A 25,518-nucleotide genomic window follows, 5' to 3' on the forward strand; every position below is an offset into this window, starting at 1 on the left:
GCCAAGTAAAAAAGAGAGGATGAGATGGCAATGCTTGGCACCAGGCATGTACCTCCTTCTCTCATACTACACAAGTACTTCTTCCATCTCTAGGTGCCAAGTCCAGTCTGTGCTCCACCTGGCTTGGCTGGGGTGGAGGGCATAAAGTCAAGAGTATTTCTTGGCACAGAAAAAGGCGTTCCTGAAAACCAGCTCAACTCCTAGCTCTAGAAAAGGAATGAATAAGGGCTGTTTTAAACACATTTAATTCTGTGAACCAAATCCTGTCCCCCTCCTATGTAGACAGGGAGTTTGGCAGGACTGTCCACTTTTTTGAACACTTGTTGAACAATACAGCCTACCTTGTACACACCAGGATGCCAAGCTGTAACTCTATGCACAGAACCTGCATTAGCTCTCTGAATACCAGGATGAGATGTCCCATTCCCTGAGCTCTAAGAGCAAATTTCCCATCAACCATATTAAGGAATCAATGTTGCAGAGTCCTTCAAAGGAATCCTTCAGAAAGGAAAATTGCAATATCCCTCCTTCTACCTTTCAGCCTCACTGGAAAGAAGATCTAGAATAACTTCTTTCAGCTTCCATTTGTGGATTTAAGGGAACAGGATATATATCCTTCCATTTTCTGTGCTTTTAATAATTTAAATATTTAAGTTACTAAATGAGAGCATTTTAAAGGTTCCTCAGTGGGGAAAATGGATAGGAGAGAACTTTGAACAGAAAGTAATGAAAGAAAAAGTCTTACCACCGATTCTCTCATCTTTTCTGGGAGTGGATCTGCTGATGAATCTTCAAGGTGTTGACGCAGAAAGTGAGGGACATATTTGCATTGAATAAGGGACCTGTTAAAAAAAGATCTTAGTTAGGATACTCCTAAACATGTCTAACAGATATGAATATTCCTAGGGGCAGAGGAGGAGGAACAGCCTCAGATTTCCTTCCTTATGTATAGCTATCTTATCTCTGTATAGCTGGAGACTGGCACAAACCAGCTCTACCTGTGATCAGGGTAGGACTTCCTCATCAAAATGTCAAAGAGTCTCAGCAGTCCAATCAATGTAGCTCAGTCATGTTGAGGAATGAGCAGAGAGGATACTGTTGCATTCATACCCTTTACTATTGTTTCAGCTAAGATGAAACCAATATAGGAGCTGTTTAGACCCACATTAGAAAGGCCAAAGAAGCTATTTCTGTATAAATTATATATTAATCCTCAGTTCAAGATTTATGTGCTTCTTCCTCCACCTTGAAGTTTATGCCACAGGCCATCCCTTAAACACTGTTTCCAATCTCCTTAACTTCCTTTAATCAAAAACTTAAACCTCTTTTTTAAAGATCATACATTTTTATCATGATTGCACAACAAACATTTGATGATGTTGAACACATATTCTTAATCTTAAGATTAAAATTTAACAACCATTTCAGCTGCTGACGATTTGATTAAAAGTGTTATGAAATCAGTAGCTAGATTTAGAAGTTAAAATGGATTTAATGGTTTAAGATTATTTCCTTAAAACAAAAGTTTTAAGGAAAGACAACGTTCTGTTTTACCAAAGAAGTTAATGAACTGGTGTGTCCTTCCTGGGGAGTGGCAGAGAATATATTTAAGTTACGTCAAAATTGAAAGAGCTCATACTTCCATGCTGATTTGCAATTTACCTGTGTATATTTTACTCCAAGGCTAAACAAATCACCCTAATACAGCACACAGCTTCACTTCCTTCTATACCCGAGTTCCATACTGTAACAGTCAATGAACTACACGCCACCCACACAAAGCTTGATCCAGGTCTAACTGACATCAGTGTCAGACACAGTAGGCTTTGGATAAAGTTAATGGCAATAGATATTAGCAGTTCTTGTTACTTTGCTGTATCAGAAAGTAGTAACGTATAAATATCAGATTCCCTGAATCTTCTAGATGGTAAAGAAGGAATTTCTCAACTCTTCAGTAAGATTTACTGGGATATCAATTTTTTACCAGTGCCCTATATACTTTCCTTCCTCATCAGAATTCTCCTCCTTTCCCAAGTTTCTCTCCTCAGTTATAATCTTGAACAGCCTAAAAAGCCCGCCACTTCCCCTTTCTCTCTCCTGCATTACAGAATTGTGCATCCAACCATCCTGAATTTACCGTATGCCTACAACAGCCTTCATACACTAAAGAGCCTCACCTCAAGACATGCACAACACACCTCATGAATCAAAGGAGAGAACCTGCAGGTTTCCTCACAGGCCCTCTGCACTGTTCTGGGATAAGACCCAGCTGTCTGTGAAGCAGAATCCCAGATGGCATGGTGATACTGGCTGCACAAAACTCACTTGGCTTGCTTAATCCCACAGCCATGTTCATAGATGCCCAGCTGCTTGTGGACCACCACAGCCCCCATGACAGCCATATAGCACAGTTCCCACACAGGAAAACTCATGTCTGCCGCCCCGAGCTACGGGCCTCTCTTACATCACCTCAACCTGCAGATCATAATGTTGGAGACTTCTCCCCTGGATGTCCCTTGTTCTCAATGGCAGGTCTTAATATACACCACCTTTCCTCAGCTACCTTTAGCAGACTGCGTCAGAGCAGAAAAGGAAGGAGTTAACCTCAAACAGAGAGGCACAGCCTACTGACAGAGACCCTCAGCAAGAGCTGGAATTCAGCCATCTTCCCAGCACATCACATGTCCTTTCTCCTTGCCACGGTGCTACACAATGCACATTCTGCAACTCCGGTAGCCTGAGCGCCCCCACAAATCGCTATCCTCCAACATGGCAAGCACACAATTGCCCAGAGGGTAAAATCTGCTTCAGAGAATTGGGATAGCACTGTTTAAAGAGCATCAGCCTTACTGGTAATCTGACTGCAGCACTTCATTTATTTACAGGACTGATACCAGCCAGGCAGACATGACAAGGAATTTCTACCTCACCACAGTACTTTCAGGAGGCAGTCCCTGCGGCTGTGAAACCCAGGCATCACTCTGGTTGTGTGCTGTACAGAGCAATCAATAAATAACATTTGCAGGCAACTTACATCAGTACAGATGGGTCACTGCTTTGTCTGCTGAGGTGATAAGAAAGTGCAACTAGCAGACCACAGAAAGCAGAGAAAAGCGCTGGAATGTGTTGTGCATCCCAGGGTTCCTGAACAGAAGGACAGAAAGCAGAGTATTTGTAAGTTAGGAATGCAGAACTTAATATTTTTTTTTTTAAAGTAGGCTAAGCCATACATACAGTATTAAATGCACAGCATCTAGACTTGTACACCATCTACAAAGAACTGAAAATCATTTTTCATATCAAACTATTATTGTGAAAAAGACTGAGATTAGAGGCGTGTTTTGTGATCACATTATGCAATTCCTCTATAATCAGCAATTAGCTAGGAAACCACATGAAAGGCAAGTTTTCTTTTCTCTTTAATGAAACACTAGAGGCAAATTCTCATTAACATGAGATGCGACTGAAGTGAACTGCACTGTATTTGTCTGAACTCTAAATTGATATGTAGTTATTTGACCTGTGGCCAGATTGCATACAACAAATGCCAATGTCACATAAATCAGGCAGTGGAATACAGTTCTGGCACCTCGCTCTGAAATCTTTCTGCTGCTTTGTTCGCTACATCCAGGCCCTGCCTGGGTGACAACACAGTGGAAAGTGCTTGCTACTGTACGTGACATCCCTCCCTGAGTGGGGAAAGAGGAAATTTACACACTTGCCAGCACACTTTGGGCATAACCAAGATGAGAAGCTGTCTCTGGGTGACTTAAACATCTAAAATTGGCTAGAAATAGTAAGAGAAAGATCATGAAGCTTAAGGAACACTTATCAAGTCCTCAGCTAAAAATTAGGGATCCTAAGACATACTTGCAAGTCGTGGATGTAAAAGGATACAGAAACTCAGAGGATCAGATCCATAATAATTTCATTTTCTAGGTTTGTTCAATGCCTCCACACAAAATCTACCTGATCAAGTGAATGTGAGGTTACCAGATCCTGACATCAGAGTACTTTGAGTAGGTTTTGAGAGACAATGCTTGCAGGACCTGTGAAACTTTAAGCCTCATTCAGCAAGTATGAGCAAAGCATCTTCTGCAGTACGTCTTTTGCTTGAAAAACTTCACAACTCGTACAGGACCAGTATTTTCACATAATAAAGTGGTTTTATTCATCTTACTTTGCCCAGTGATATTCATGATTACTTAGCAAAGCCGATTCACATTAAGAAAGATTTAATTTCTTTCAGGGGCAATGAATACCTGGGTAAGACAAACTAATTCGCTGTTAAGGGACAAGCCACCTGCTGCAACATGAGGTTTCTTTGGAATTTAATGATGACATTCCCGTTATCCTAAGAACTGGTATCACAGAAGTGAAATTTTAATTCAAAGAATCACCTTCCCCTCATCATACTACTGAACATCACAAAGATGAAAGAAGTGTCTAGTTCTATCAAACAATCCTACTTCATTAGAAACAGAAGAGAGAGCTGGATGGTATTACTGAAAGAATCCAGCATCATTTGTTTGACAAGTTAAACTCTGCCATCCAATTCCACTCTTCATTTTGTTCTTCCCAGTTTTAGGGCCAAATACATTTTGGGTTAACTCTTCCCATGTTTAATCTCAGTTAAGAGATTTGTATTCTTCAAAACTGAAGAAAACTAACTGGAGTCAATGTGTTCTGAAAATGGTTGAATCACAGCCCATCCAAATATCCACTGCATTTCCAGGGCAACACAACTGCACACAGATCCACCCAGCAGCTTCTAGCGCATGGCTGTCCCTTCACCCTGCAACTTAGTTCGAAAGTGAAATACTATGAGGAGCCCAGCAACATACCTGGGTACTCATATATATCAATAGCCAGTTTGAGAAATCTTTTCGGCCTATTTCTACTGTAAAACTGCACATGGCCAATTTGCCATATTAATTTCTCAGGAACTGTTTACTTCCATATTTTCTGTACATTACAGACAGCTTCTGCATTTGGCTGGCCTGTGCTCCAGTTCCAAAGTGCCACTGCCTCCTCAAAGCTCAGCTGCCAGGGAGCCAGGAAAGTAGATGGGACAGGCATCAATATTTGCTATGTGCCTAGAGAGCAGGATTTTCCAGAAAAAATGCTACACAATGTTGTACAAAAGATGAGCATGAACAAAAGTGTCATTTCTCCAGCATCAGTGTGATGTACCCAGCTCTATTTTGTCATTTTCCTCCCCCACTAATGATACCTGCTAGAGCTTTAAATTAAAAAGATAAAAAAACCAATGTAGCTGATAACTGGACAATGATTCTTCTCAGTGGGAAAACAGGAATAACAGGTTTTAGTCTTGGAAGCTGGTATTATCTGTCATACTTGACAGAGAGTTTGTTAAAACAAGTGAAATGAACTTACAGGGTTAGGGATGAAAGTGATGAGTTACAACAGACCCAGTGGTCGGGGTGGTGGTGTTCCATTTCAACCACAGAATCCCAAAGCAACCCACTAAAAAGGAAGATAAAGGTGTCTTTGAACTTACAAGCCTTTTAGCACTGGTAAATGTGGGGAGGCAAAAGTATTTTTAAAAAGTGGCGATAGTCGTTTTCTGTTCTACATTATTTATTCTTTTTGCTTCTTTCTCCCTTTAAAAAAAAGGCATGTAGCAAACTGTTATCTTTCAAAGATATGGTAAAATAAAACATATGTCCTATATATCTAGAGACAAGAAGTGCTCTGAACACAGCAGAACAATTGTGGTACGTAGAAATTCTTGCTACTTTCTTTTTTTTTTAACAGAAGATTCCTCTTGACTCAGAATTTACAGATTGCTGCAGTATTAGCATCACTGAAGGTGTTTGCTTATTGACTGACTTTTTAAGTATTGAGACAAACGCTGGTTGTTCTTCAGAGAGACATAATCTAATTTTCCACTCTTGTGATTTCATCATTATTCAACCAATTTTTTATTTTTTTTTTTTTTGGGGGGGGAAGGTGTGTTTCTTTCTCCTTACTTCTACTCCCCAGCTTCATCATAGATCTATGCTACTGCTCATATCAAACAATATGCAGTTGACTGTCAGCCATGCCACATGTGATGGTAAATTGAAAGAAATACTATCATCCAGTTTCTGAACATATGAAAACTTTCTGAATAAGACTGTAAAAGGGAATCCTTCCTCTGTGCCCAAAGGTATGAGAAAACGGTAACAATGATTTGTTCTCTACAAGGTTAACTATAAGCTTAACTATATTACCACAGATACTCATTTTCAGTGAATACTAACGACCGGGAAATGTGAATTATTCATGGACCTCGTGTTACACTGGTTAGAGACAAATTCTAGGGAGAGATACCTACCAGCCTTATCTTCTCATCATCCATGGGAAAAAAACCATGACTTTCCCAGAAGAGCTCCAAAAACCTGACAAATGATAAGCTACCAGAATACAGATATCACTACCCATCCTGAGCAATGTTGTCTCTGTTTCTCTGCACTGCCAACTGTTATCTGTGACTGTATACTCATTGCTGAAATTTAAAATCCACAAGGATGGGACTGATGCAGGGGTATGCATGTGTGCACACACCACCTTACACAACAGAGTCCCAGTCTGTGACTAGAACTCCTTGGCTAGAGAATAAGATGAGCAACAACTTCAGGCGGGGGGCATGGATACTCGTGTTTCACATAATGGTGAGTTTATCCTAAACAAGTGCACATTTACACATTCTTATAGAGTGACATACTTCTGTAAGAATAACCCTGGGCCACGTCAGATTCTGCAGACATAATTTACTTTTTCTGTTACATCTGGACAGTAAGTTCATCTTATACATGCAGAAAACTAAGAGCATAACTATTGAAGTTATGACTAAAGTGTGAATCCGACTATGGCTACAAACATCGCTCACTGAAACACAATATCTGACAATTCTCTCCAAATTTAACACTCCTAACAGCTCTTGCTTGAACCTCAGGGGTCTCTAAATTGGAAAGTACATAAAATTGATGAGCCTTGTCTTCAAAACCTCCAACAGGGCTGGAAGTATTTTATGTGGTAGAAACAAAGCTGTCTAATAATCCTGTACTTCTATTTTTGTTCACTTACACATTTGGGAATTCTGTCTATTCACACGGGCCCATTCAGTGCTGTTTAGAAATTTATTTGGGCAGTCTTAGCAGATTGAGACACACATATACTTACAATTCTTTCCCATTATAAAACCCTAAGACAAATATTTCAAAATTATTAGTACACAGATGAAGCCTGCGTCATTGAAAACAAGAATCAAGAAGCATTGTTATTCTGATTAATGAGTTTAAAACTCATTAAACAACAAACCAAACTACACCAATGTGAGCCGAGAATGGTTTAAAATACACACAGGATTTTTAGTAACTGTCCATTAAAGCGGTAAGTTACCAGAAAATACTTTCTTCAGCTATAAGGTAATGGAAACTATATAACTTTCATTAAAAAAATAAAAATGCACTTACACAGAGCTGTAGGAGGCAGCTATGCCACATATGAACATGTTCACATTTTTCTGACTCAAGTCCAAAATCTGAATTTTGTCCATGATGATTAAGATAAACAGCAAGTTCCTTAAGCAGTTTAAAAACAAACAAAAAACCCAAAACCACCACCAAAGAAAGCTGGATGACAAATAATTAACTGGTTCTGGATACGTTTCAAATCCAAACCAGCTGATTGGAACAGAAGGCAGAAGAGAAGGACTGACTGATTCCAGAAACCTTCGTGGATGTGCTCTTCTGCCCCACAGCAAAACACTGATGCGCTGGAATGCTAAAGACTGCTATCAAGATGGCTTAATTCCAGACTGAATATTTGTGGAAAAAGTAGGAGGGCATACCTGGCTTTTTAAATATCTGTTAAATATTTGGGCACAGGCCACAAAACAGATGGAGCAGGAGACAAAAATTAGACATCAGACAATTCTAGTCAAGTGAAAAAGATGGCACAGAAGTTCGAGTGTCTCCAATCTGATGGATGTCATATCTGAAAATAAAAACACCTCCTCCAGGAAAAAGAGATAACCCTTTTATATATCAAAGCTAAGGTAGCTATTACAGCTGCCAATTTCTGTTCAAGATTACAGGACTGAAGCTGAGATCACAAATAAAGCTAGGCTGAAGTGAACACAGATAATTTTAAACTAAACTCAGTTACCCAATAGCTTCAAAAAAGTAGCGAGCTGAAAAATTGCTGCTCTTAGATGTAGCAATCCAAGGAATGACCAAAAGAGGTGATAAAACCATGCTTAGGATTCAGAGCTTTTTATTAAACAAAAGTAAATGAAAGTTCATAGAGGACCTGAAAAGAACTGGAATAAGGAGTGATGATATCATTAAACACAGCCCTAGGAGATAAAGAAAATCTGAAAGCAAGCAGAACAAACTCAGGTCTTTGCAGTTCAGAAGCTGAGACATTTATCTTCTCTCTTGTCTGAAATCAAGTTCACAGTATTGTTGTATGTAAGGCTGGATAAGCAGCTGGTTTCCTATCACTCATGAGAGGGATGTGTCATGGGATAAGATGTATGAAGAGATGCTTTACAGCACCTGAAAGCTGTAGCCAAACCACCTTCGCATCACTGGGTAATATGACTGTAAAAAAATCTATCCAGGTGACTGCATCATTACCAGAGGGAATGACTTCTGTTCACCAGCTACCTCAGACAGTGACTTGAAAACCTGCTCCATTCACAATATGCTCCTTTGACTGACAACAGTGATGAACACTGTCCTGTCCATCGGTCCTCAAGGCCTCAAACACATGGATGGAGACCTGGAATTTCAGCTATTTTGTGTTTTGGGGTTTTCTGGAGAAATGATCTGTTATAATTTTAGATGCAATACTCTGTACTTCCTACTGTGAACAATTTTGGGTTTTCTTTTTTTCTTTTTTAATTTGACAGCTTTAAACAAAAAGAAAACTGATCAGTCCAGCAGTAGCAGAACCAGAGGAGGTCCCCACAAACTGCAGACTCACCATTCCTCCACCCAAACAGCAAACAAGGGCACAGCTGCTGTGGAGCACTTTGAGAAGGTGAGCAGATCGCTTGGCCACAGCAGGTGCGACCCCTTCCCTTCTCAGTCACCTCCAAACAACATGTCCCTGTTCCTCCTCCAAGCGTCCGAGTCACACAATTCAAACACAGGTCTCCCCATCACGCAACAAGCTTGCCCCAGCCTTGTAACAGACTGTCCCTTGTTTTAGTTGCATCGAAAGTGCATGTTTGGTCACACAACACCCTCTCCCCGCCACGTGAGCCATACACAGCCACCCCCCCAAACCACATCATTTGCTACTGATCAAGTTCTGTGATGGGACATATAAGCAGCCTGCCACATGATCCAGCCTGCACATTCACTCTTAGCACAAGACTAGAGATCTGTCCGTCCTCTTGTAGGTGATGTGTGCATTTCAGCCATAAGAGAAACATTTCTGGTCGTGTGATGGCAAAGATGCTGCAAGGTCATTCAGAAAGAGTGGCAGGTCCAGATGAACTCATTGGGCACGCCAAATTTTGTCTGCAGATCATAGGATGAACTCTCAATCGAGAATACTGTAAAATAATTTTCCTCACGTAACTGATCTGAACAAAATCAATGACAATTATTAAGTTAAACTAATGATATGTCTATATCACAGCTGCTTTTTCATAGAGACTTTCAGTTGGCTTTGTACAACATAATTCAACAGCAAAATCAGTCTGGACAAGGCACAGGATTTCAGCACAGGCCTATTTGTCTCAATTCTCAGAGCTTTATTCGCATGTTGAAAGTTAACCTGAATACTTAGGCTATTTTGTGGACATATTCCAAAAGAAGTGCTCAATTCTTACTTTTTAATTTTCCTAAAATTGGAATTCCAGAGCAAAAAATTAATTGCTGTGAATTTGCTATTCTAAAATAATTTCAAAATTTGAGTACAACTAAATCAAACTATTGTACCTACATATATATAGTTTCTGTTCCAAAAATGAACAAGAAAAGTCACTTAAGAACACAGATCTATTATAAAAGGAACATTATTCGTTTTAATTAAAAAAAATATCGTGTGGTAAATTAATTGTTCTTCTAAAGAACTTCTTCAGTAATATCATCCTTCCTTTTGGAATAATTAATGTACACAGAGAAACAAGGCGGCTAGACTATTTCACTCTGCAAGACAATAATTAGAACACAAGAACCACTTAAGGAAGGAGAGGCTCAAGCCTCTTACCACTGGAATGGGTCTTCAGCCTGGGCATTTGATGTGAGCAATTGTTCACCAGTAAAAAGCACACAACCACTTAGAGATCCATTCTCCTCTGCAATTTATTTCAGGAAATAGAACTCTGCTAGTTACACCTGCTGAGCTATAAGATGTTCTGCCAATAAGCAGAGTTTATGTTTGAGGATGCTACATTTCAGCCAAGAAATAAGCTTTGCAGCCAAGAAATAAGCTTTGTAACCCAAAAATTCTGTGCCAGAGTGTCTGTCAGGTTTCCTGACCTGAATCTTTTGGATTGTGATGATTTTTGACCACCATAAATATTGAAAATTTTGCTCTGTTGGTTTTGCCAAACTGACTAAAAGTGAAAAGAGTAAAATAAAAATAAAAAAATAGGGATAGCTATAAAGTGTAAGAGTGGAAGAGATGTCACTTCTGTCTTAAAGAAAACCATGTACTTATCACCATTGTGCAAACCGCCTCAATGAAACAGACTACAGCATTTGCTCCTTTTTGAGTTAAGCTCTGCCATTTCTAGTGCAAAAATTGAAACCTTGATTTGATTAGGATCAGAAGTTGTTGCTGACTATGTATCAAAACAGTTCTAATTTCTTAGAGGGGTATTAGACCACCTTTCACAGTGGTGTCTATTCAGGATCAGATTCTTCACTTAGATTCAAGCCAATTCCTACTCCTCCACCAACCAAAGAATAAGTCTGACAGAATCATTCTCTTGCAATGTTAGAGACAACAGTCCAAAAGATAAAAAATCTCTGGACCTGACTGAAAAACAAGGAAGGTTAACACAAGTGCTTATTTCATAACTTCAAGAAAAATGTATGAAATTTCAAGCGCCCCAGTAAACTCAGATTATGAGCTGAAGCAAGTGGAACCATCTTTACATGCTTTAAATTAACCTCCTCAGAAGTGCCTTCACAAGAACAGTGCCATAAAAATTCAAATTAACTGTAATTTCTGTATGAACAGAAAGTCTGCACTTAATATTGGTAATTTACAACAGATATCTTGTAAATCTTTCACAGCACTCTACAACTTCAGGGTAGCATTAAAACCATATTTCTAAGCAGTTTGAAGTCTAATCCACAAGGAGATTGCTTATCTACAAAGCCACCTGCACGGTGTAATTTAAAGTATTATGCTGAGAAAGGAGTCTATAGAATATTTTAAGAGGCTTTTCTTTAATACTGTTTACAAAGTTATTTTTTAAAGTATCTATCACACAACTTCCCTACCCTCAACTAGTGAATCGCCCTCTGCTAACCTTAGGGGGCAAAACAATCATTTCCCCATATATTTGCCTGTTGAACAGTGGTTTAACTCAATTTCTTCCTTCCATATAGCTCTCTCCCTTTCTCCCATTGTTTCTTCCCCCATTATAGATTTTTTCCTCACTCTGTTCATCCTTACAGAGAGCCACCTTCTCCATCACAGATGGCAGTTTCCAAATCATTAATACAGCCAGAAAACAGTAGCAGGAATAGTAGCTACTTCAGGAAACTGCATGAGAAGCAGTTAAGCTTTCTAGCATCACACAGCTGGGTCAGCTCAAACCAGTATAACTGATATACTGGGTGAGCCTGGCAACAGGCGATTCCCTGGGAGTACACCACATGTTCAAAGACATTTAATTTAAAGTGCCTTAACGCAGCACTGCTCAGCAGCTGAGTTGTTATAATTTATTGTGTATTGACTCAAGCCACCCAGGGGCAAGATAAAATGGTGGCTTAACACATTTTACCTTGCTATTGGGAGTGGTTAAATACATAGGCATAGCCAGCTCTGATCATCTGCGAGAGATCATTAAGGCATCATAATTGACCTTTTTTGATTTAAGGCTCCCATTCAAAATTTTAAGTGGAAAATTGTTACAAGCCATTATAGAAATGCTTAAGTTCCTTAAAGAATTCCCTTAAAGAAACATCTGATCGCCACTCTCATGTGTGTAAATCGCCAGCCTGGGTGTTGACACGATATAGCCTTGGCTGTTGTAGAACCTCATCCTGGGACCTCTGTGCACTATGCATGCGTAGCACCATAAAGCATCCACTCATGTGTGCCTACAAGATGTCAAGAGCAGCTTTTAAATCACTGCACATCCTGGTGCACTCCTGCATGGGCACTGACAGCATCCAGCCTGTACTGAAATGCTGTCAAAAGACTGTCCCTTAAAGGATAAATTTTATCACAAGTCTAAGATGAAATTCTGGTCTTGCTGTGGTCACTGGGAATTTTACAGCAGACTTGAAGGCAGCCAAAATTGCATTGCTATTTTTTAAATAAAACAAAAAATGCAGAGGACATATGCATTAACTGCAAAAAAAATGCTTTAGATCAAACATGACTCAAAATGCCACATCTGACAAAAAAAACCAAAACAAAAAAAACCCCACAACACCCTAACATTGGGCATCCCTGGGAAGGGTACCAAGAACAAGGCACCCAATCATTTTGCCAGCATCTAGAGTTGCGGCACACCCGCATGCTGAGCCCCAATATGCGACTTACTCTCCACGTCTGAAGGTTGCAACAGAGTAAGAGAAGGCACAGAGTAGGGTGGCTAACTTAGCTACTCCTAAGAGACCAGCCACTTTACAAGGAGACACTGGAAAGGCTGGGACTCTTCAGTTTAAAAGAGAGAAGGTGGCTGGGGGCAATATGACTGATGCCTACAAAACTGCAAAGGCAGCAGATACAACGAATGCAGAACAGGTCTTCCACAAATCCTGCAATACTAGGCACAGGGAAGGCTTGGTGAACTTAGCAGATCAGTTTAAAACCAAGGAAAGACAGCACTGCTTTGCACAGAGCACAGTGAACATCTGGAATTTGTTGGCACAAAGTTGTAGAGACAGACAGGACCAGCACATTCAAGAAGGGACTCAGCAAATTCATAAAGTCCACAGACACCAAATGAAATAAGCAGGGACACACTCTCCAACAATTGCGGATACTGGTGGAATATTAGGGAAGAGAGTGGCAAACGGTCATCTGGCTTGCACGAAATTGCATTTCCCTGTGGATGCAGATGCGTTACTGGATTAGATGGTCCACTGGTATGCCCAAGCTGGACATTTAAATACTTAGGCATACTGTTACAAAGTAACAACAAAATCCTTTATTTTTTTCTTCCAGAAATACAGACCTTACTAGGAATTTTGACCAAATTCAGCCTGGCTTATGCAGGTCAATAGGAGTTGCAGCTCTTTTAAGACAAGGTTGCTGTTAGTCTTTGTAGGGAAAATTCAATGGATCATTTCAGACTGATGCATATAAGAGGCAAACAGTCACAAGTATTAGACACATTTATTCCAGTGTTTCTACTACAGTTTCAATCTATTTCAGCATATCTAATAGGCAGAACCAGAAGCACAGCTTGTAAAGCTTATCTTGATAAACAACGACAATGTAGCACCAAACAAAGTTGGTCACCTTAGATTATATGAATTTTGAGCTTGAAATTTTGAATGTTTGCTGTGTTGTTTTTCTGGCTTACCTTCACTGCACTGAAGCAGAAAGCATATAAGACAATCAGAACCACAAAGCTTCGGGAAATGCTGTATAGTGCAGATACAAACCCAGCAGCAGCTGAAATGCAGATATCACATGTTAGTTAATTTCTTCCTAAATGAGAACATGCAATCAAAAGAAAAGAAAAAAATGAAACAGCTCTTGCATCATGAGAGGTATAGAGATTAAAATCTGTTATCACAAGGCTGGTTGTTGAGAGAACACCTTCAATGCCCCAAATAAGCTCACAAACCTGTTTACAACTAAGACTGAAAGCCTGATTACGTGTGTTTTCCATTGACTTGAGGTCCTACACTACTGCTTTTTGTACTGAACATTGTTTTGCAAAACATCAGCATGCCTCTTCATGTTGCTACCAAGGAGGAATGATATTATCTACAAAATTGGCAATTTTCTAGTCAAATTCCATGTGAAATTTTCCTCCTTCCCTTTGCTCCTGAGACACAGGCTCTGGTATGATCCAAAAGCATCCTAACTTGCTCGGTCAACAATGATTTGCACCATATTAAGATACATGGACAAACTTAAAGGGAGAGAGAAGGATGCCAGCTGACCTCTTGCTATAATCTCCTTTGAGAGCTTCCAGAAGCCGGGTAGGAAAAGCTGTCAGACAGAATTAGGAGTTCAGCAGTCTCAACAATGGAGACACAGGGGCTGCAAAACTGTGCTCTAATTAGAGTTCAACATACACTGGAATCATCATTAATGATAGAATAAGGACTTTATCCAACACATTATTTCCTCCAAGTCTACTATGATATTTATGAGACAAAAAGCAAAGAAAACCCGTACCATCTGTACTAGTTTTAACCACTTGCCAAAGGCTATGTCTACAGTAGCAAGCAGTATGATATAGTAAGCATGGGTCTGGGGAGTGAGAAGTGCTGAGGATGTCATATCCATGATATGCATGTTTGAGATGCCTTACTGCAGACTATCTCTAGCCTGGTCTTACAGACTGTATGCTCATCAGTATTTGCAGTGCAGTAAGTGCACCCTTTACAATGCAACTTTTTTTTTTAAGCTTCATCCAAATAGAATCCAGTTTGCATACTCCGACATCATTCCATGATGCAAAACAACACATGGTAAGCGGGAACAAGAAGGAAGTTTGTTTCTGATCCAAACTAAGATGACAGTGTAGATGCATCCCAATCTTCTGTTACTTAAGCTATAATGAAAAACAAAAAACACCACTACCAACAAAAAAACCCTGATGCATCGTCTCTCACAGGCCTTTTCATCTCTGACTGAAATAACACCAAAAAAAAAAAACAAACCACAAACCCAGTATCTTGTGAACATGCCTTACTATGGAAGAACACAAACTTTTTTTTTATTTTTATTTTTTAAATAGAGTTTTAACAGAAACATTTTTTTAAAAAGTTTTTCTTTTTTATAAATATAGTAAAGATTCACATTGGACATGCCAGAAAAGACTTTGATGTCAACCACATTCTGCAGCCTACAGCACAACTTGTATACAATTTGTCAAAAGAAAAACCAAATCTAATCAAAGGGGTCTTATTAGTATTCACATCATTGCATATTAAAGCTCAAACAGCTATTGGTATTCATATAACAATGTGCTTTAAAACATGCAATAATATACTCTAAGGTCATAAGCCCAGAAAGTGATAGCCCAGGCTGCAACTGGCTACTTACCAGAACCGCCAAAAAGCAACATGTCTATTTGCTCCAAAAGATATATACAGAAGGTGTTGATTTGGGGGAAAAGACCAAGAAGAGAAATTGCAGGAAAGCAATATAAAAACACTAAAAAAAAAAAAAGTTTGTTAGAACACAGTCATACCTCACAATGTATGCAGAGGAGAGAAACACATCATACCAGAATAAGTAGTTGTTGCAATATATTCTGAAGATTACTCAAGTGAGCATACCTTAACCTTAACAGCAATGATTACACTTTCCTTCTCATGTATTCAAAATAAATTATGCTACATGTAAGAAACTAAAGCTCAGAGGTTTAACTTTAAGCTTTATTTTGGATAAAAGCTGTAGCAGAAAAAATAGCATTATGTAGCCTCCTTACTGCTTCTCAAATACTTTCAAAGTTATAGTTCTATTTAACGTACAGAAAGTTTAATCTGCAGACTTTGGAACTTCCTCCTTAAATCTGAGCTGGTTCAAGCACAGGTATAACAATTCAATATAAACAAACAAGAAGTATTTTAATGGCTAAGATCCTAAGTATCTTGGCTATCACAGCATCCTGCCTCTGCCAGCAATCAACAGCAGACACTTAAAGCAACACGTAAAAACGGGACAAACCTATAGTGAAACTTCCCCAGAATGTTTCCCCAGCTTCCAGCAGGATAGACCTTGACTTTGCAGTAGTGAAAGAACTTTAAAAACAGTAAAGAAACTCAGGGTAAAACCCAGTCTGATATCTTTACATAGTCTCTTTCTAAATAGAAATGCTAATTTAAATGGCTGCCTTACAGTCAAGGAAAAGCAGGAGTCACAATTCAGGTAGTTGTGCTGCTAGTCTTATGTTCTGTTCATTTCCAGCCACTACTCCTTCCCATCTATTTACTCTTAGCTCCTCCCTAGGAAATGCCAAGCACGGTTGTCTAGCAAAGCATCTAAACGCACACTTGACCCACATCTCCAATACTGTCAACTTTCAAGGAGACATGCCCACATTTAATCATATTCTTACTGATTCATTGTACTAGAACCAGAATGTTCTGCATGGTGAATGACAGAGGTGTGTCAGCTGCTACTCCTTGTAAACAAGTACATATTTGTTAGTTTACATGCTAGAAGACTGCAGTTTCCTCCTATTCATTCTCATAAAAAGCAAATTAAACATATCACTAGTACAACTTATGGACCCTTCTCACCCCAGTCAAATTTTAAGAAGGTAACAATAGGATTTGTGTTCTCTGTTGAATGCTAATTTCACATTTTACTCCCAGCTCTTCTTACTAATACATCTTATGCTAAAATAAAACAATACATCGAGTTTGATCTGACAGCTTTTATCGTATTATACACTACTGCTATCTAATATTGTGAATCTTGCTGAGGAAGTCAAACACAGGAGAAAAAACAACATACTCAAGTGTTAAACACAGACAGGGCTCACTTAAGTATACTTGCATTCACAATGCGCCGTTCTTCACGACTTCCTGCCGCTGGCACAAATTATACATACGTAAGAACATGAGGAAACACTGTCATCTTAATCTTTTACATGCAAATGCCATTATTAACCTCCTCTTCCTTTACTACTCTGCTCTTCTTTCAGATATTCCACCAAGGCATACCAAGCCAAGCAAGGACCACTCGAAGACAGACAACTGCATGACAGCAAACTGCCCAGCAGGCCACATGGACTCGCCATGGGATCAACTGTCCCAAAACATCACTGCTGAAACCCACAGGAGACCTTGTTCCTCAGGCAAAGGACTTGCAGAACTGTCAGATCTCATCTTAGACTACTGACTTACAGCCTAAACAACTGCCTTTGCTGTAGCAACCTTAGAAAAAGCTGAATAAGAGCAAGGGAAGGAAGGACAAGACCAGAGACATGATACTGTTAGTACACCAAAATATATAGGGGTGAATGTAAACAAGGAGGGAAAAGCTGCTTGACTGCAGCAGTGTCCTTACCTCACTCTCCCTCTATTAATACCTTGAATAATCCTAACAACTTCTTTAGCTGAGGTAGCTTTGTTTATCTCATTCTGCACAAAGGACTACACCAGAGAGGAAAATAAACAGTTGTCACTTGCAAAAGGACTGAATTTAGGAGCAGTAGTTTCCCTTGTGGGAAGCAGACAAAAAAAGTAGCTGATTAATCAGTTGGAATTGCATTATGAATTCTAGCGAGAATTTGTGCAAGCATCACAGATTTCCATACAGAACACCACCTTTAAAAGTTGGACCACTAAGAGACGCTTATGTGAGCTGCTGGCATTTAGCACCGCAGTTTGAAGGTTTCCTCTAACTGAATACCTACCAGATAAGTGTAGGCAGGAAACACAGATTTTGACTTTGGAAACTTTGGGTCTTTTGAGAAGTGTAAAATGGTAACTCAGTGGCAATGTCACTGCAAACATTTTAGAAGTTTAGAAATTTTTTTTTTTTTTTTAAAGAAGATATATCTGAGTACTAGTCCATTTGCTGTGTAATAATACATAATTTTTCCACAATGAAAAAAATGCATTATTTCAGTGAGAAATAGGCTTTTTGTTCTCCCCCTCCTGAGCATAGTAGAGGGTAACACTCAGAGAGGCTTTCTTCCCCTGACAGAAGCTCAGTCATTGCTGAAAGTAGCAGGCAGAGGACTTGCTATCACAAAACTTTGCCACTACTTGATACTTACTCTTCCGAGATGTCTGCGAAATAATTTCACTGACTTATCTAATGCTTAAATGGTTTCATCACAAAAGCTATCGTACATTAAGTGTGTAACTACTTTTGTGACTAACCACACCTGTAGCACCTCATGATTGAGGTTGGCTCTGTCTGTGCACTTACTTGCATTACGTATGTTAATCTAGCAAAAAGGTCAACTGAACTAAGGAATTCAAGATGAAAACCATGGTCAGAATGAATTAAAGACATGATCCCCCAACTAATATACATCAATAGCAGAACCACCATCAATTTAAAATAAAACAGAATCAGATCCTAAATAGATTGCTTGCAAACAAATAGACCTGTTAAAAGCCACATTTCTTCAGTAATTAAGTCACAGATTTAACAAGTTTCCACTGATTTTCTTTTATAACCTTGTTTCAAGACTTTCATGATAGTATGCTATGCAGCATCACAGTAGTTCCTTGGTAAATCCTTTGTATGATTTCCATCAGTTTAGCTTCCTTCCATAGTAAACACCTGAAATGGAAAAGTTTTCCTTTCCTTGGTATTTGTGGTGTATAATCAAAAATCCCTTGATTTCCCAACATATCAACTCTGAATACTACAATAAATCATGAGTAAAATAGAAATTAAAAAGTCACCATAGGATGACAAACTAATAAGATATCAAAAATACCTAGCAAATGGGCAAACCCACAAAAGCAATAGCAACACTTAATTGGTATTCAGTGGGGCCAACTCCCCTCCCAACACAATTCTACACCTTCAGTGCCTAAGGGAATCGGTACTCAAAGTGCAGCAAGATGCCGGAGGATGCCGCCTGCCATGGCTTAGGGAAGTAGCTGTACTGTGAACACTTGCAAGGATTGATGGCAGCCAGGAGCTGGGACTCCCATAGAGACAAAGCAAGGAATTGCCAGAGCACGGCACCAAATGTCATTTGAACAAATACACCCACAGATGCGCCAGCTCCCAGAGCCGGCAAGAGAGGAACGCGGGACAAGCAAAGGGAAATGGTTTCTTCTCCCTCCCTTGTTAAACAGATGCCAACTGAGGAGACGAGCCTGTATTTCCTCCTCCCCCCACCCCCTCCAGGCTGTTTCAAGAACCTGCTCCACCATCTCTTTTGAGGCCAGCCAAAATTAGCACATTTATAACCACACTTTTTTCTTATACTGGTTGCTATAGTTTTTCATTTATCTCTATCCCAAGAGTCATTTAAGATTCTTGTTGAATTATTTATCAGCATTTTTACTGTTCACCTTTGACAGGCAGAGAAAATAAGATGTAAGAAGGAACTTTAATGAGACCAAAGGAAAGTAATGAAAGAAGCTAATGAAAATAAGTGAGATGCAGGTCTTCATTATTCCCCTGTTTCTGGCAAGAAGGATTGGGAGTCAATGAACCCATATGAAGGACCAGAAGGCTTTCCTAAAAATAGTGTGCTTTTCAGGCAATAATAGCCTGACTCGAGTAGAGCAAAAAGCAAGTACAACAGCCACAGGTGAACAAAGACCTCAAAGGTCACACACTCTGTATCACAAAGTTTTTTTCCTCTACTACAGTAGGTTTTCCTCATTCTAAATTCACAAACCAATAAGTTGTCTTTGGTATGCAATGACACAGCTCTTGGGAGGTTTTCACAACTTTTACAGTAAACTTAAAGTTTTCTACTTCATATTTAACAGTGTTGCACTACTTGACCAGAGTCCAGTGCAGCACTCATATCTGTGACACATTAGGGCAGCATCACAGCTACAGACCACAGGTGTGCAACAGGAAGAAGTGTCCTGACAGAACGGGGTATTTCCAGCTGTGGCCATGAATTAGTGACAAAAGATCATCTGTCCCATTTTGGGGCAATACCTGAATGTCCTCAGCCACCTCAGGACATGATTCCAGAAGGAAACAGATTAGAAGAGCTACTGCACAGTGGCCGCTCCACATTAACTCATCACATGGACAGCAAGATTAAAATAAAACAAGGAAAAAACATGTTCTTCATGAGCGGAAGAATGTCCATCTGAGGACTTGGCATGGATTAGCTTCCAGGCATTAAATTTAAAAACTCGGCTTATTCTGTAGTAACTGCTCCGTACAGACAAGCCCTTACAAAGATTAACTGCATTTCACAGATGATGTCTTTTGCTAATAACATCAGTGACTGTTAGTTTTTTATAGAGACTTTTCTATGAGCCTCATTTCATTAAGAACTCCTTCTATGTGAGGGAAGGTTGCCAGCTGCCCCCCACACCCGTCTTAAGTCATTCCAAATGTTTCTATCAATTTAACTTAGACCTGTGCCTCCATAACATGCATTTGATTGCCAACATGGGAAAACGCAGACTTCCCTGGCTAACACTTAATTCATTTTTACAGTCCTAGGAAAAATATTGACTCACCTATTACATGGTCTCTGGCTGACTGGAGAGATCTAGGCGAAAAGAGCTTCAAGCCATACATTGTATAAACTGGAGGATTTGTGTCTTTAGATCCAGCATCTAGCAGCAAAATAAGGCCACACAATATACAAAAATATACAGGTCTGCTGTACGTGATGATTTTATTGTGCCCCTGGGGAAAAAAAAAAAAAAAGAAAAAAGTGTTTGAATTTTGTATTCACTGTCCTACTGCATGCACTGCATTAATCTGGAGAGAGGGTCAGGAGTCAGATAAAATGTTTTAATGACTTATACATACTAATTAATAATAAAAATGTCACAAGGTATTTTATCTTCTCCAGAGAAGACTTTCAAAAGGTACGAAAAGCAGTTAAGACTAAATCCAGCAATCATTTACACTGGACCTTTCAAAACACACTAATTGCAGAAGTCATAATTTTCTGTGGAGGAAAAAAACCCCCTCGATCTGTCTGAACCTGTCTTTTCAATAGAAAAATAATTTTTCTCTATTTTACTTTTATTTTAATGAATGTGCGCTTCAGGTAGCTTGGGGTGGCATTTTTTTGGTGGGGTTTTTTTACTTCATGAAATATAAAATTAATTTTTAATTGCATCCTGGGAAGTAAAAAAAATAACAGAGCACCTCTTAGGTGCAATGTGAGGCATGGAGATTGGTGGGGTTTTTTTGTACTAACACAATTCAATTTTTTTGTTGATTTAAACCACTTGACAACAAATCAGTGTTCCTCCTGGAGGGGGTGACACTTAGCAGCAATTTCTGGTCTGTCTCTCATGCAGCACTTGGAAATGATGATCCAAAGAAATTAATATGCAGAAGGATCCTTATCTTACATCTTTCATACACATTTCTTGTGATTAATTCACACTAATCCTACAAAATATTGCTGTGGGGCTGTGGGCCAAGGAGAATAACAGACGCTTAAGAAAAATCTTAATAGTTCTCCTGGTAGCAAGCTTAAGGGTAAATAAGACATTTTAAACCTGGCGAGTCAAAAGATTCCTTGAGTATGAAAAGCCAGGAGCAAAGTGACAAGGATTCAAGTTTGCTTTGCATAGACCTGCTGTGAAACTGTTCTTATTTGTAAAATATAATTTAAGTGAGTATAATAAAAGATCATTTCTTTTCTGAGTCTACTTAGTGATTTGAAACAGTGGCCATATTCGTTTGGCTGGCAGCCAAGCTCGTATGTTAGCATTGCTATTAACTGATCTGTACTCTCTTTTGGGATCAATCAGTTAACAAGGTGGCAGATTGCAGGGAACTAGCGGGCTTATATTGCAACTCACATTCATGGAATACGAATCAAGTCAGACTGACAAATCCTACCTGGTGTTTATTCAGAGTTTCACTTGTACTAATGCCCTTTTTTTTCTTAAATAGGACACATGTCCATAAAAAAAAAAAAATCAAATGAGAGTCAGAAAGATAAGAATCTGACCTAAAAAAAATAAATTCACTTAAAATATTACTTTCTGGCTGTTTTTAAACTTCAGTTCATTTATCTTAAATATGAGCTCTGCCTTAGGAAAAGAAACCAGTAAATATTGCATCTAAACAATTGCTTAATGATTTATATCCTGATGTGCACTCCAGAACAAAGTCTATTTTATCAGGATGTTACATTCTTGTCTTACCTCTTGAATTATGGAACTCATGTTTTATCTTTGCATGGTAAATTATTTGAAGGCAGTTAGGTAAGATGGAGTTGATGACTAGAAGTCCAGAGGTTTAGCTCCACGCACCTTTCAGTTCCAAGGAGACCACTGACATACTCAATCAGGTTTACAGTGTATATTTAACTCTTATTTCTAAATAAGTCACTCTAACCATGCTAATAACAATAATGCTAGTTAGGATTGAGGAAGCAGCTTTCAAAGGCTGTCTGAACAGCCTGAAAAATGTGAGGAAATCCTACCTTCCCTGTATTTCAGGCAGCAGTGGGGAACAAGACAGAATCATGAGCAGGAAGCCTTGCCTACTGTCAGATCAAGAGGAGCAGAGCGAGCGCAGCGATGCGCTGGCAAGGACACCGACTGCACAGCTGTCACGCTGCTTGGGATGCGCTCGAGCTGAATGAGCTTCCCAGAGCACAACCCAGACTCCAGTCCCCACACCTGGGGAACAGGCGACACAAGAAGGAGGAACTGCTGTGAGTCTTAATGCTGTATTTCACTGTCATTTACATCTGTGTGAGAGGGATTATTTGGGACAGGATCGGTTTGAGGCTGAGAGTGGACACCTTCTAGAAGGGAAGATCATTGGCATGGTGCATCACCTACTGAAAGCCACAGCTGGGGGATGGACATCACTTTTTTTCTTTTCAAGGTTTCAGAAACACAAAAAAAAAGTGTGAAGCCCTCTTGTGCCTACCACTGACAGACCAAGCTAGGCAGCCCTTCACCAAAATTGGGCGTGTGGCAGAGCAACTGATCAACAAGGTATTTTATCATAGAAGGGTTTGGGTTGGAAGGCACCTTAAAGATCATCTAGTTCCAACCCCCTGCCATGGGCAGGGACACCCTCCACTAGACCACGTTGCCCAAAGCCCCATCCAACCTGGCCTTGAACACTGCCAGGGAGGGGGCATCCACAACCTCTCTGGGCAACCTGTTCCAGTACTTCACCACCCTCACAGGGAAGAATTTCTTCCTAACATCTAATCTAAATCGACCCTCCTTCATCTTAAACCCATTACCCCTTGTCCTGTCACTACACTCCCTGATAAACAGTCCCTCACCATCTTTCCTGTAGGCCCCTTCAGGTACTGGAAGGCCGCAATTAGATCTCCCTGGAGCCGCCTTTTCTCCAGGCTGAACAGCCCCAACTCTCTCAGCCTGTCCTCATAGGAGAGGTGCTCCAGCCCTCCGATCAGCTTCGTGGCCTCCTCTGGACTCTCTCCAACAGCTCCATGTCTCTCCTGTACTGGGGCGCCCAGAGCTGGATGCAGTACTCCAGGTGGGGTCTCACAAGAGCCGAGTAGAGGGGCAGGATCACCTCCCTCGACCTGCTGGTCACACATCTTGATGCAGCCCAGGACACGGTTGGCTTTCAGGGCTGCAAGCAAACACTGCCGGCTCATGTTGAGCTTCTCATCAATCAATACCCCCAAGTCCTTCTCCTCAGCCCTTAATATCCTTTAGATATTAAGGGCTCATTTTGTTCTACCAGACAAACCCACCAAATTTTTACATACAAATCCAATTTCATCTTGGTGAAACTACTCTGCTCTGCATCCTCCTTCAGAAGAATTTAAATAATGAAGCAGGATTTCTTTTATATTTTACATCTAATTTGTTGAACAATCTTTTTTTCTCCACTGATAAAAGTTTCAGTGAAAACTCCTTCTTTCCTTTAAGTCTGCCAAAAAGTGTCACTGACTTTCAGGCTGATGTTTCTCATGAATATGTTTCAGAAACATACTCACATCCTACAAACACAGCATTGGTGCATCTCATTTTGATAAAAATATGGATTTTCACAAGTGAAATGAATGATTTCACAAACGTTTCCATTTAGTAAAATAGCACTTTTGACTGCAAAGCACGTTGATGGGGATATTTCAGAAAGATCTCATGATTTTTCTGTTTGTGTGTGCACACATGCAAGAGGAAAAAGACAGAAGGCTTTACATAAAAGAAAAGTGTGTATGCTCAGTTCTACAGAAAAGCTTACAGGGACAAATTAAAAATACTTTAAGTGCCTCATGGGATTTATGAAACTGCCTGTGGTAGCTACCCAGCTGAGTTAGCTATCTGCTTTGGCAGGTAATGGAACCGAGACAATGAAGTTATGCAAGCGATTCTGTAAATCTTATGAAAAGCATGACTGTTATCTTTCAGAGCTCAAATGCCTTTGTAAACCTGAGCTAGATCCTGAGCTACACAGGTGTTTTATGAAGGACTTACAGACAAGCTCTCCCAATCCTTCTCTATAGCCATTTACTACAGACACAGCCTTTATTGCCCAATGCTGCCTCTAACAATTATCAAGAAACTCTGCAGTCAAAGCCCCCTGTCTAAAACCTTGAAATGCACACAAGGATGTCATCTATCTCTGAATTTAATACCCTGCAGTCATTGGCACCCCCCTAATATTCTGCTGTTAAACTCATACAACTTACACTTGGGATGAACTTTATTTTCTTCTCCCTGCCACTCCAGTGAGGAAGCTGTTCCTGAATTTCACCATCTCATAACCATGTACCCCCATGTGAACAGTAACTAGAGGCCACCAGTTCCCAACAGACCAGAAATGGAAAGGCTAAAGCATGGTCTGACAGGAAAATCAGACTCTCATTGTATAGCAGGCAGTACTACTAAACCTGCAGCCATGGTAAACGCTGGTAGCCAGCATTAGGTATAGAACCTGGGTAGTTGCCACTTAAACACCAAAGCTGATCAAAACAGAGCTATTATCACAATTCAATAAAATGAGTAGAAATTAATATAAATTCAAAACATTGGCTGACTTAGATAGGTTCTTCTCTGTATACTGAAACTCATGCCTCATCACAATGACAGCATACAGACAATAGACAGTGTTAACTCTGAGACCCCGGCTGTCACAGCATGGTATGGAGGGGGCAAGAAATAATCTTATCTCCAATAGAATTGTACCAGACTTTATAGGGTTTACTCAGCAGGCTCTTCCTCAACACCAGGAAGTGAATACACTGGCACTCGGAAGGACTTCAGAACAAAAGAGTTCTGCATCCCTAGAGCACTGTGCTTTCTGAATTCAATGGATGGTATTTTAAAGCAGAGTCTTTCAAAATGATATAGGCTAGAGATGACAAAGTCACATCAAGCAGTAACAAAGTCTGCATGTGAGAGATAGGGAAGAAGTTTGGAACCTCCTTGGCAGGCATGGATAACATAAGGCAATAACAGCTACTCATGGATCCAAGAATAGAAATTAATTCAGTGTGCAAATCTGTGGCTCACGATGGTTTGTTTCACACTGAAAAAA

General features: G+C 39.8%; 1 protein-coding gene across 9 annotated transcripts in view; it reads right to left on the bottom strand.

Moving 5' to 3' along the window:
• Positions 1-25,518, bottom strand: part of PCNX2 (pecanex 2) — a 155,243-nt gene that overhangs the window by 84,481 nt on the left and 45,244 nt on the right. For 8 of the 9 annotated variants that reach the window (XR_008576269.1, XM_054819345.1, XM_054819342.1 and 5 more), the window contains 5 exons: positions 20,529-20,700; positions 15,439-15,549; positions 13,739-13,830; positions 3,035-3,144; positions 746-842 (listed from right to left, as the gene is read on the bottom strand). Coding sequence is in view for 8 of the 9 variants with exons in the window: in XM_054819345.1 (XP_054675320.1) it covers positions 746-842; positions 3,035-3,144; positions 13,739-13,830; positions 15,439-15,549; positions 20,529-20,700 (582 nt within the window). In the remaining variant the exon portion in view is untranslated. The remainder of the gene's footprint in view (positions 1-745; positions 843-3,034; positions 3,145-13,738; positions 13,831-15,438; positions 15,550-20,528; positions 20,701-25,518) is intronic. The other variant, XM_054819343.1, reaches the window with a different exon arrangement.

The sequence above is a fragment of the Grus americana genome, chromosome 3 (genome assembly GCF_028858705.1).
Source record: "Grus americana isolate bGruAme1 chromosome 3, bGruAme1.mat, whole genome shotgun sequence".
Taxonomy (NCBI): domain Eukaryota; kingdom Metazoa; phylum Chordata; class Aves; order Gruiformes; family Gruidae; genus Grus; species Grus americana.